This window comes from Oncorhynchus mykiss, chromosome 7 (genome assembly GCF_013265735.2).
Source record: "Oncorhynchus mykiss isolate Arlee chromosome 7, USDA_OmykA_1.1, whole genome shotgun sequence".
Lineage (NCBI taxonomy): Eukaryota > Metazoa > Chordata > Actinopteri > Salmoniformes > Salmonidae > Oncorhynchus > Oncorhynchus mykiss.
In genome coordinates, this window is record NC_048571.1 from 8226025 (window position 1) to 8238229 (window position 12205).

Genomic DNA, 12205 nt, shown 5'->3' on the forward strand with positions numbered 1-12205 from the left:
AAAACATGTTCAGTTACGTACCCTAATGAACACGGCCCAGGGGTTTAGGCTTATTGCATATTTATTGCTTATTGCATATCTGACAAGTATTCAAGCATCACACATTCACCATATTGAGTTGGAGGTGAATGAATTAGTGTCAAAGTGTTACTATGACCTACAGCTCCAGGATAAACTAGTTCCTGACCGCCACTACTCCCTTTAATTAGGCTGCTCAACCGTCAACACTAGTTGCTGGGTGTGACTCCACCCCAGGGACCAGGGTGACTTACTGTGATGTCTCTGTCAACCTCTGGCCCCGTAGTGTTAACAGCCCTGCTTGGGTTAATCATTATAGAGGTGAGTAACAGTTCAGTCACACTGATCTAATGGAAGTTAGAGAGACCACAGTTGTACTGGATATTTTAGCTAGGTAGTCGAGCCAGAACGGCCCATAGGGCAGGGAACTATCACCTGTCTCTGTAGCGTGAGACAGCTTTAGGATTGAGTACGCAGCCTTACGATCCTAACCCCAAAGTCAAGGAGTTGGACATTTTAGCTTAACTAAGCTCCCATTATTGTTCATATGCCATGCTGTGTTGAAGGTCAGTTATCTTGGTACACTAGGGTGTAATGAGCCTATCCCTCAATGAGGTGTGACATCATTAACCTGCGACACTGAAGTGTATGGCATCTTAAGGGCAAGTGGAGACAATGGGCAGCCTCACACAACAAACATTCCGGAGCCGATTTAGCTCACGTGACAGACTACAAGTTCCCCTTGCTCCCGATGTATCCTGGGAACCCTGACACACACTGAAGGGGAGACCCCTGAGCCAGTGTTGACATTGCGGCCGCTCTGGGAGAGGTAAAGGTCCTTACAAATTATTTAAGCAATTTAGGCAAAGCCTCATAGGGTTTGTTGCCACATGCAGTGAAATACAGACCTGTTGCTGTCGGAGATGGGGTCAGACAGTAGGCTAGAAGTTCAATGTAAAGACACTCCCTTAATAGAACAAAGACAATGTGTGTACTCTCCACAATGCCTGCCATTTAACACAGGACTGAGAAGTGAGTGTAAGATCAAGTGTGTTCTCAATGTTTTGTACACGTATTGTTTACAAAGCAGGTAACAAACAAAACCTGGTTTTAAACTAAACTAGCCTGGTCCCAGATCTGTTTGTGCTCTTGTCAACTCATGTTGGGCATGACAATACGTTAAAGGGCGTTGGCATGACAACACAAAGACTGGCCCTCAGGCAAGATAATACTAAAAACTTGTGCCTTTCCTGCCCTGTGTCGTGTGGGAGAACAGGATAGCTCAAAAGGCTAATGCTTATGAGAGGGTTGTCCTTTTGAGTGGTATTAAAGAGGGAATGTGTTGACTGCAGTTGAGACTCACATGAGGAGAGGCTCAGGCACCAAGCAGTGATTGGTCATCCAGTGCAATGAAACAACTGTAGCTACTACAGTCAATCAAAGGGGAAATAGGTCTAGCTAGGTTGCAATACAAAACAGAATCTATGGAATTGTATTATACCCTTGTACATACCACAAGACGTCACTCAACTCAAATCTAAATACCAGGAGATAGCCTTTACACAGTTCAGGTCAGTCCAGCAGCTGTTACTGAGAATAGTGGAGGAAGAACAGGATGGCTTATACATTCAAGCCCGATTACAATTCATCATCTTGGACATGTTCTGTTATAATCACCACCCAGCACAACCAGAAGAGGACTGGCCACCCCTCAGAGCCGGGTTCCCCTCTAGATTTCTTCCTAGGTTCTGGCCTGTCTAGGGAGTTTTTCCTAGCCACCGTGCTTCTACATCTGCATTGCTTGCAGTTTGGGGTTTTAGGCTGGGTTTCTGTACAGCACTTTGTGACATCAGCAGATGTAAAAAGGGCTTTAAAAATACATTTGATTGATTGATAATCACCCATTACATCATCTCAATATACCACAGCTATTGTAATAGACCTAACTGTCTGGTCTTACTGACAGTACACCGAGTTTATACTCCGAGATGGGCACAGATTCTAATGCATGTTTTATGTGTCAAACAGATCAAGAGACAGGTTTGTTTACCTTGTTGCAATACAGCATCCAGACCTCGTACAATCTTTCATTTGATGCCATTCTCCAAGGCGCGTGGTGGGGTTCCAAACAGAGGTCAATTCTCCGGATTCCTCATATTGAGCCCCTAGCTATATCTCCTCATTCGGGCATTGCTCGTATACATATCGACTTGAGATGTTAAGTGAAACGTCACAATGAAAGACAACTCCGAAAATAGTTCAAATACCTTTCTATTTAGAAAGGAAAAACAAAACATTCAAATGTAATCCCAGTGGCGTTGTTTCTGGATTTTGGAACTTCCTAAAGCATTATTCCATCGTGAATTATGGATTCCCAAGGTTTCGCGTTTCCTGCTGTGGTGAGATTTCCACGGTCAAAGTCGCACTAGATCCGCTTCTCGACTCATATGCCACTGACTCTGCCCCTCTCTGGAAAGCCAAGCCACAAACAAAGTTAGTATGTCAAATACACAAGTTCTGTGGCGCCAGTTTATAAATAGTTAACAGCACTTGTTTATAAACACAACACAAGTAGGCTATACCTTTGATAAAGTTAGCTGACTGGTTATGATAGCTAATTTAGGTTGCTGTAAACAAACACTATGAATCAGCCATCAGCCCAGGCTCGTTCTGTTCAATTAGATATCTGCTCTTTTGCAAGAGAAGGATACAGCTGACGAAATAAAACACAAAGCTAACTAACATTAGCAAGCTAACTTGGGGTTGCAGTACGCCGAAAAACGCTCGAGTTAGCAAAGTTACTTAGCTAACAAGCTGTCATTGTGAAACAAGGTGGCTCATATGAATTAACTAGCATTATCGTTCTTACCTGTGATGTGTCAAAACGACGAAGCCTTTTTTTCCTGTCTAACGTTACTTCTCATTTGACACAAACGACGAAACGCGTTTGTGAATTTGCTTGACCTTGCCCTAAAATGTAGACATTTAGAAATGTCACCACATAAACAATGCAAACGCACGCATTACTAACGAAAATGACAAAATGTTACAGCCAGCCCATTCCTGTACACTGGGATAGCTACAAACAACACTGGCGGTTAGTGTTGTGGCACTGCCACTCGTGAAGCTGTCTACAATGTGCAAAACGCGGCCAACTACTTCCTGATGTCAACTTTTTCCATTTTCAAAGTAAACGTTCTCATTTATTACGCGCAAGGGAATCTAAAAAAAACGTTTTTTAAAACAAAACATAGGTAGAAGTGTATAGTGATAAATAATAATGTTGCCAAAATTGACAAAATAACTTAAACGATTAACAATTCATAAAAAAATATATATTAAAAAAAAATAGAACTGAACTGAAACCAAACTGGATTTGGCCTAAATTAGCCTACTGTTTTAGAGTTTAGACAAAATACAGCCTACCAACATATGGGGATACTTACAGAAGACTGGCAAAGCCAATAATAATAAAAAACATTGATTGGGCTAAACCCGCTCCACAATGAGCAGGGGTGCACATAACTCAGATCGTGAATTTAGTTCGGAAAAAATACTTTTATAAATGGGAAAAGCTAAACAATAACTGATTTTCATTTTAAAAAACGGTGCTTTTATTTTGACATGTAAATCCGGAAGTCAAAATATTTTTCTATTCGTCAATTGCCTTGCTAGGATAGGCTGAGTAAGGGGAGCTTTGAATATAATTACATTAATTTGCCGGGCACAATATATATTTCAGAGGCATAAGACATTCAGCTATACATGTATGTATATGGAGGAATTATTTCAGTATTTTTCTTAGGCTGCAGAGTTTGCGACAGTCATCAAGCCCTTTACGTTGCCGATGTGGAGCTCGTGGGTCGTTAGGGGTGGGTCTTGGTTGCGAGGGAACCGAGCTTAAATTTGTCTGTGATTGGTTACTTTCAGCTGATCACCATGTTGTTATGCAGTTACCGCCTACTAGGGTAAAAATTATAGGAGTTCCTCAGTCGTAACATCATATGTTATCGGAATCTGTCAGGGGATGACGCTGTCGACGACGTCGCACGGAACCATTGGTTGATATATGCAACATCTGAGCAGGGGATTGTGTCCATGATGTGGCAAGCTGATACTTAAAACATATCCAGGCTTTGTAAGATCTAGCATCATCAACAACTGGGCAGAGGAACATAGCCATAAGTATTTTATATTTTATTTTTTTATTTCACCTTTATTTAACCAGGTAGGCAAGTTGAGAACAAGTTCTCATTTACAATTGCGACCTGGCCAAGATAAAGCAAAGCAGTTCGACACATACAACGACACAGAGTTACACATGGAGTAAAACAAACATACAGTCAATAATACAGTATAAACAAGTCTATATACGATGTGAGCAAATGAGGTGAGATAAGGGAGGTAAAGGCAAAAAAAGGCCATGGTGGCAAAGTAAATACAATATAGCAAGTAAAACACTGGAATGCTAGATTTGCAATGGAAGAATGTGCAAAGTAGAAATAAAAATAATGGGGTGCAAAGGAGCAAAATAAATACATAATTTAAATACAGTAGGGAAAGAGGTAGTTGTTTGGGCTAAATTATAGGTGGGCTATGTACAGGTGCAGTAATCTGTGAGCTGCTCTGACAGTTGGTGCTTAAAGCTAGTGAGGGAGATAAGTGTTTCCAGTTTCAGAGATTTTTGTAGTTCGTTCCAGTCATTGGCAGCAGAGAACTGGAAGGAGAGGTGGCCAAAGAAATAATTGGTTTTGGGGGTGACTAGAGAGATATACCTGCTGGAGCGTGTGCTACAGGTGGGAGATGCTATGGTGACCAGCGAGCTGAGATAAGGGGGGACTTTACCTAGCAGGGTCTTGTAGATGACATGGAGCCAGTGGGTTTGGCGACGAGTATGAAGCGAGGGCCAGCCAACGAGAGCGTACAGGTCGTAATGGTGGGTAGTATATGGGGCTTTGGTGACAAAACGGATTGCACTGTGATAGACTACATCCAATTTGTTGAGTAGGGTATTGGAGGCTATTTTGTAAATGACATCGCCAAAGTCGAGGATTGGTAGGATGGTCAGTTTTACAAGGGTATGTTTGGCAGCATGAGTGAAGGATCCTTTGTTGCGAAATAGGAAGCCAATTCTAGATTTAACTTTGGATTGAAGATGTTTGATATGGGTCTGGAAGGAGAGTTTACAGTCTAACCAGACACCTAAGTATTTGTAGTTGTCCACGTATTCTAAGTCAGAGCCGTCCAGAGTAGTGATGTTGGACAGGCGGGCAGGTGCAGGTAGCGATCGGTTGAAGAGCATGCATTTAGTTTTACTTGTATTTAAGAGCAATTGGAGGCCACGGAAGGAGAGTTGTATGGCATTGGAGCTTGCCTGGAGGGTTGTTAACACAGTGTCCAAAGAAGGGCCAGAAGTATACAGAATGGTGTCGTCTGCGTAGAGGTGGATCAGAGACTCACCAGCAGCAAGAGCGACCTCATTGATGTATACAGAGAAGAGAGTCGGTCCAAGAATTGAATCCTGTGGCACCCCCATAGAGACTGCCAGAGGTCCGGACAGCAGACCCTCCGATTTGACACACTGAACTCTATCAGAGAAGTAGTTGGTGAACCAGGCGAGGCAATCATTTGAGAAACCAAGGCTGTCGAGTCTGCCGATGAGGATGTGGTGATTGACAGAGTCGAAAGTCTTGGCCAGATCAATGAATACGGCTGCACAGTAATGTTTCTTATCGATGGCGGTTATGATATCGTTTAGGACCTTGAGCGTGGCTGAGGTGCACCCATGTATGTCTAAACCCTCTGTCTATTTCTACAATTTCTCTTCTTAAGATCTGTTTTTACACCTAACCCTAAGCACACTGCTAACCTTATGTCTAAACCTAACCTGACATTAAGATAATAAAACACATTTTTGTTTTCTTTATTTTTATATTTTTTACAATATAGCCAATTTCGACTCCGTGGCTGTGTTAACTAGTGACAACCGAGTTCCTTCAGCTTTCTACTCACAGAGAGCAGAGGCAGGGGCAGAAGGGTTTAAAGTATGTTTTCTCATGACCCACTCATGAGAAATTATACTTCAAAACCATTCTTCTTGAGAAAAGGTATTATGGTGTGCAGATAATTTGATTTCTGCCTGATGTTAACTAAAATGCCGTGAAATAGTTTTTAGTTGCAAGGTAGACATGAGCCATAAGGATGAAAATAATGAAAAATGCAGCAAACGCTCAAACTTGAAGCATATTGATAAAACCATGTCTATGTATTCATTCATCTACACAGTTATTCCTTTATTTCATTATGTTTGGTTTGGCTCTACCCTCTGCTTTGTCTGTTTCAGCCTGTTGACCACGTGTCTGGTCTGCTGAAGGGCCTGGCTGGGGCCACTGTGGCCCTGCTGCTTCTGGGTTTTGGGGTTTCTGATTGGGGCGACCCGGTCGGGGAACAGGTCCTGTATCACACTGTGTTTGTAGTCTTTCCAGCGGCTGTGTTCCAGGAACACAGTGCACAGCTCGTCGTCGCTACACAGGAAGACAACACAAACGCGGTCATAATAATATGCCATTCAGCAGACACTCTTTTCCAAAGCGACTTCCAGTAATGTGTACATTCTCCCTAGCTAGATCTGAGAGGATTAGATAGGTATAAGCAATACAGTGAAAGTTCCACCTTGCCCTCTGTGGATTGCTCGCCTTACACCTATCTAGTCCTGAGTCGTCTTAGATCTACACAAACACCTAGAGGGTAGGGGCTAGTGGTTGTTTTGCATGAATTGCACCAGTAAGGGCAGCCCATCTGAACTGGTATCCATAAGTCTCACCTTGGGTAGGTTTTCTGCAGGGCCTCCAGCTTCTTCATGGTGGTGTTGTCCACCAGCTTGTCAAAGCGAGTCTTCTCCACCCGCAGGATCTCCACGCTCTGGCTGACCAGAGTGAACCTGCGACAGTCTCTCTGCTTCGACGGCATCAGGTACTGGTTCAGACCCTGAACCACACCACACAGCAGATACACGGAACCGTAGAGTTAGAAAACACTAGAGGAAGAGTTTAAGGAAGTGATTACAACTCTATGCCCAGAACACAGCATGCCATGGATGTCATATTATCATGTTATTACATGGTCATCCATGCTGAACACAAGGCACAAGTACCATACAGGTTTCTTCCAGTGTTGATGTGGGTAACGTCTGGACCTTAGGGCTACGTACAAATGTGCCGCTCTGATGAAGGGTGTCGATCAGGAAACAGGCGCTGGTGGGCAGGTCTGCAGGAAGTCCTCTGGGAGGACGTGGAGGATTATTGAGGAGGACTTTGTGTTTTATGACACTGAGGAAGAGTAGAACAGACAGACACAACTTATCACCGGGCAGCGAACTAACTGGACACAGCTGAGATGCAGCGATGTCACTGATGTGTGGTACATCCAGGTGAATACACTGTGGTCAGTTACATTACCTTCCTGGTTGGTTTGTCAGCTCGCCTTTGAATCCATGTGTTGGCAAACATGTACCTCTGCTTACTGAGAGAGAGGAAGAGGGAGAGAGAGAGCAACAGAGAAAGAGAGACAGACATAGACAAAGAGACGGAGAGAGAAAGAGAGACAGACATAGACAGAGAGACAGAGCGAGAAAGAGAGACAGAGAGACGGAGTGAGAAAGAGAGACAGAGAGACGGAGTGAGAAAGAGAGCGAGATAATATTTTTTGTTTTTAATTGTTCTTCAACATGTAATTACACAAATGTTATAATCTTACTCAAAACTCAATATAAACAACAGACACCTTTTTTTTTAAATAAAACTAAAATAAGTGTTATTCTGGTTGCTATAGGATACAGGGAAAACTGAGTTTGCCTAGAACTGAATGCTGAAATGTGAACTGTGTATATTGTATGCATATTTATTGTGTCTTCACATTACAGTAGGATTGTATTATAAACACGTGCCAGTACCTGAGTCTGCATACTGTTTTAGGAGGCGTTGGTAGGTACTGCAGGAGGTAAGGTCCACCACTCTCAACACGTCACATTGGCCCTGTAATGGAAGTATTTCATCTCAAACATCTCTGCCTGCAACTACATTACCCAACATTCCCCACATGCTCTGTAGGCCTACAACTTTGTCCTCCAGTTACCTTGCCAATGAAAATGATGTTGCCCATGTCGTTGGTGTCCTTGACGACCACGTGGCCGTATCGAAATTGCTCGGCCTTGGAATGGTCAGCCATCTGTTCAATGAGAGAGTATGACCAGGAGGACACTAGCTGGAGTGACCTGGGAGAGAAGGGGCACGAGGTGAATAGTTGCAAAGAGGGGCAATGTGACTCACGGTGAATGAGAGTTAGAAACACCGTTTGTAGTGGGAGTTCAAGGTGCAGCACCTCAAAGACAGGTTTGTAGCAGGAATTCAGGGAGGCCTTCGCTCTTCAGTAGGAAAGTAGGAGTGGTGCTCTGCTCAACAAAGACAGGTTTGTAGGGGGAATTCAGAGAGGTCTTCGCTCTTCAGTAGGAAAGTAGGAGTGGTGCTCTGCTCAACAAAGACAGGTTTGTAGCAGGAATTCAGGTAGGCCTTCGCTCTTCAGTAGGAAAGTAGGAGTGGTGCTCTGCTCAACAAAGACAGGTTTGTAGGGGGTATATATTCAGATACTAAAACTCATCTCTGGCTGCAGAATCTCACCGGAAGAAGCTGAAGCGATAGTCAAACTCCCTCTTGAGCTCTACGTCCATCTTGTTAGCGAAGAAGTCTTCCTTGTCGACCACCATGAGTTCCGTCTCCTCCATGCACACCACAGTGGCATTCCTCCTCAGCGTTTTGATCAAGGCCACATCCTGACAGGCAACAGTTACAGACCATTAATAGTCAGAACAGTCAAAACCACACGATTGCGCCAGTAGCCTAGCTACAGTCAGGTTTGCTATTTCATGTGGTTGAAGCTACTCGTCTGCGTTGCCCATCAGGCTTGGAATGTATGTGAGTTATGACGTTCGCAAGAGCCCAGATATATTTTTCCTAAACACTAAACAATATCACTACTATTCTCACCACTACTGCCTCCACTATCACTACTTCGACTATTGATAATGATATTGCATCTTAAAAAAATAGCTTCTACTAAAACACAGAATTGTGAGGCCTCACCCCGAAGCTCATGCCCTTCTTGATGAGGATGGGCTCCTTATCCACGAAGGCACTGCTACCGTCGTTGTCCTTGGTGACGGCCAGGAGCCCAGAGAACACAAAGTAGAAGCTGTGTCCCCAATGGCCCTTCTTAATGACCACTCTGCGCCGCTCCAACCTGCAGGCATAGCCGCGCGGGGTGATTGGTAACTCTTTATTTGGTATTTATTAGGATCCTCATTAGCTGTTGTAAAAGCAGCAGCTACTCTTCCTGGAGTCCCCACAAACCATGGAACATAATACAGAACATTAGACAATAACAAACTTGTAAAGCATTAGAATGTCCTTGTAAACATATTTGTAGTACCTTACGCAGTCATAGTTAAATATAACTGCTGTGATAGGTCTATATTATGGCTTCTTGTTGTGCGTTAATGCTTGTACTCCTGTGTCCGTGGGAACCAGGGCTATCGCTCAACGCAAGCCATTTCGAGCTACGGTGTCCACAGATCGATTTATGATCTAAAATGTGGGTCGGAACCAGTACCAGAACTGCGCAGGTCCCCTAAGCCGAAGGGGACTTTACATCTAAGTGGTTAATGCTTTATTGTACAGTTAAGTATAACGCTCTATGACTGCATCTATAAAGTCCTATGAATGTTCATAAGGCAATATAACACTTCACAAGAAGCCCCTTCAACTAAAGTGTTACCGGACTATTATAGCCTACCAGTAGGTCAATGGCAGCTATACAGGCCAGCAAAGCCCAGTACAGACTAGTAAAACAAGGGTTGTGTATATTTGACACTAAAAGAAACAAACTGACTGAAACAAGGAGGGACTATACTAGCTAGACATTTTCCATTGCGTTCCCTACTAATGTTTTCACTCAGGCCCCCCTTCCATGCAGAAGGCACATTTCAGTTGAAGGCATTCAGTTGTACAACTGACTAGGTACCCCCTTTCCCTTTCCTTTCCAGCATTGGGGAACATCCAGGGGCCTCCCTGTGCACGCCATGTCTATTTCCATGGGCACAAGCACTGATCATGACATCAACTGTTCACACCCTTCTTGTTGGTGGAGAGAATGTTGCAGGTTTAAAGCTCATTTCCTGCAATTCTACACATTTTGTCATGGGGTGTGAAGAAAGCATTGCAGTTTTAAAGCAAACATCTTTTTTTGCAATTCTATACATTTTGCCATGCTTAATGTGTATTCATGTGATATTTGAGAGACATGAACATTACTACAAAATCTACGGGCTAAAAAACATTAGCTGACATGAGCTAGTTTCTGACAAGTTATAAATAGCTCCCTAAGGTCTGCAATGACTGACATGACAAGAGAAATGACACCTTTTGCATTCTACTATTACAACTTTCAAGAGTAAGTTTGAAGCCGGACTGAGTTCCTTAATTTAAAAAAAAATATGTTTGGGAACCACTACCCTAAGGAACCCAAGTGATTGACAGGGGATTGACCTCTAACCTCTGATAGCGAACCACCCTGGCCAGAAGGAGTTGCAAGGTTCCACTGTAGCGACGGAACATGCTCACAGAGCTCAGCATGTTGTGAACCAGCAACACCTCCGACTCAGAACGCTCCTCCGGGCACTTCCGCATAATCTCCACCAGCAGGACAGGGATCCGGTCCTGGAATGTTCCAGACATAACGCTCACACACGTATACAAGCACACATATGCTCACACACATTCACACATAGCATTCACGCTCAGACAGAGACACACACACACACCTACGCTCACACACCTACACACACAGCTTTCCCGCACACAGACAGAGACACACACGCACATAGCATTCACGCTCACAGACAGAGACACACACGCACATAGCATTCACGCTCACAGACAGAGACACACACGCACATAGCATTCACGCACACAGACAGAGACACACACGCACATAGCATTCACGCACACAGACAGAGACACACACGCACATAGCATTCACGCACACAGACAGAGACACACACGCACATAGCATTCACGCACACAGACAGAGACACACACGCACATAGCATTCACGCACACAGACAGAGACACACACGCACATAGCATTCACGCTCACAGACAGAGACACACACACAAACGTACGCTCAAACACATACACACAAAGCTTTCACTCACACAGACGGAGACAAAGACACACACACCAACACAGGCAGACACACACACCAAGGAGAACAGCGTTCCTCCAGTCATAAGCACAGTGTGGTCATACCCAGCATAAGTCTTCTAAATCCATATGGTATCGTTACCTCTTTCACTTTGAAGTGGTTCAGGTCAAACACCAGACTTTTACCCTGCAGGAACAGACATCACTGTTGACTTTCCAGTCTTTCTGGATATCAAAACTGTAGCTTCTTTCTCAATCTCCCATCAAGACCGCTACATAAACCTGGTGGCCCGTTAGTCCAGCAAAACACAGCACCTTATCACTTCCCCTTAACAGTAGCACTCTCCTACAAACACACACACACACACGACGCACCGTTCCACCGGCCGGCTGGTTGGTGATGGTCTCCCGGAAGTTGAACTCCATGAATTGGCGATAGTTGGAACGGGACATGAAGTAGCGGCAGAAGCGAGTCATCAGGATGACGCTGCGCACCGCCCACTTAAAGCCCAGCTTGCCCCGGCATGGAGCAGCCTGCACCGGGGACGAAAATAACATCTCCGCTGCCTGCTGGAAATGTAAAACCGCCGATGACTAGAGAAGGGAGGGAAGAACGGAGAGAGGGAGGGAGACAGAGAGGTCAATACATGGACTGGCTAGAGAAGGGAGGGAGACAGAGAGGTCAATACATGGACTGGCTAGAGAAGGGAGGGAGACAGAGAGGTCAATACATGGACTGGCTAGAGAAGGGAGGGAAGAACAGAGAGAGGGAGGGAGACAGAGAGGTCAATACATGGACTGGCTAGAGAAGGGAGGGAGACAGAGAGGTCAATACATGGACTGGCTAGAGAAGGGAGGGAGACAGAGAGGTCAATACATGGACTGGCTAGAGAAGGGAGGGAGACAGAGAGGTCAATACATGGACTGGCTA

At 44.4% G+C, this 12205-nt stretch overlaps 2 protein-coding genes across 5 annotated transcripts in view; both read right to left on the bottom strand.

Moving 5' to 3' along the window:
• Positions 1–3203, bottom strand: part of LOC110495553 (neurobeachin-like protein 1) — a 72913-nt gene extending 69710 nt beyond the window's left edge. For 3 of the 4 annotated variants that reach the window (XM_036982395.1, XM_036982392.1, XM_036982393.1), the window contains exons 1-2: positions 2888–3202; positions 2069–2487 (exon numbers count right to left, since the gene is read on the bottom strand). In XM_036982395.1, coding sequence (XP_036838290.1) covers positions 2069–2119 — 51 coding nt within the window. In that variant the 5' untranslated portion in view covers positions 2120–2487; positions 2888–3202. Of the gene's footprint in view, positions 1–2068; positions 2488–2887 lie in introns of all 4 variants that reach the window. The other variant, XM_036982391.1, reaches the window with a different exon arrangement.
• Positions 3204–5801: 2598 nt separating this feature from the next.
• On the bottom strand, positions 5802–12024 carry LOC110495554 (cyclic nucleotide-binding domain-containing protein 2). Its single transcript, XM_036982396.1, has 9 exons — positions 11650–12024; positions 11417–11461; positions 10624–10787; positions 8152–8290; positions 7970–8051; positions 7476–7539; positions 7229–7346; positions 6842–7005; positions 5802–6542 (listed from the first exon to the last, which is right to left on the bottom strand). Exons 1-9 carry the CDS (start codon positions 11830–11832, stop codon positions 6320–6322), a joined length of 1182 nt encoding a protein of 393 aa, XP_036838291.1. The 5' UTR covers positions 11833–12024; the 3' UTR covers positions 5802–6319.
• Between the last annotated feature and the right edge of the window lie 181 nt (positions 12025–12205).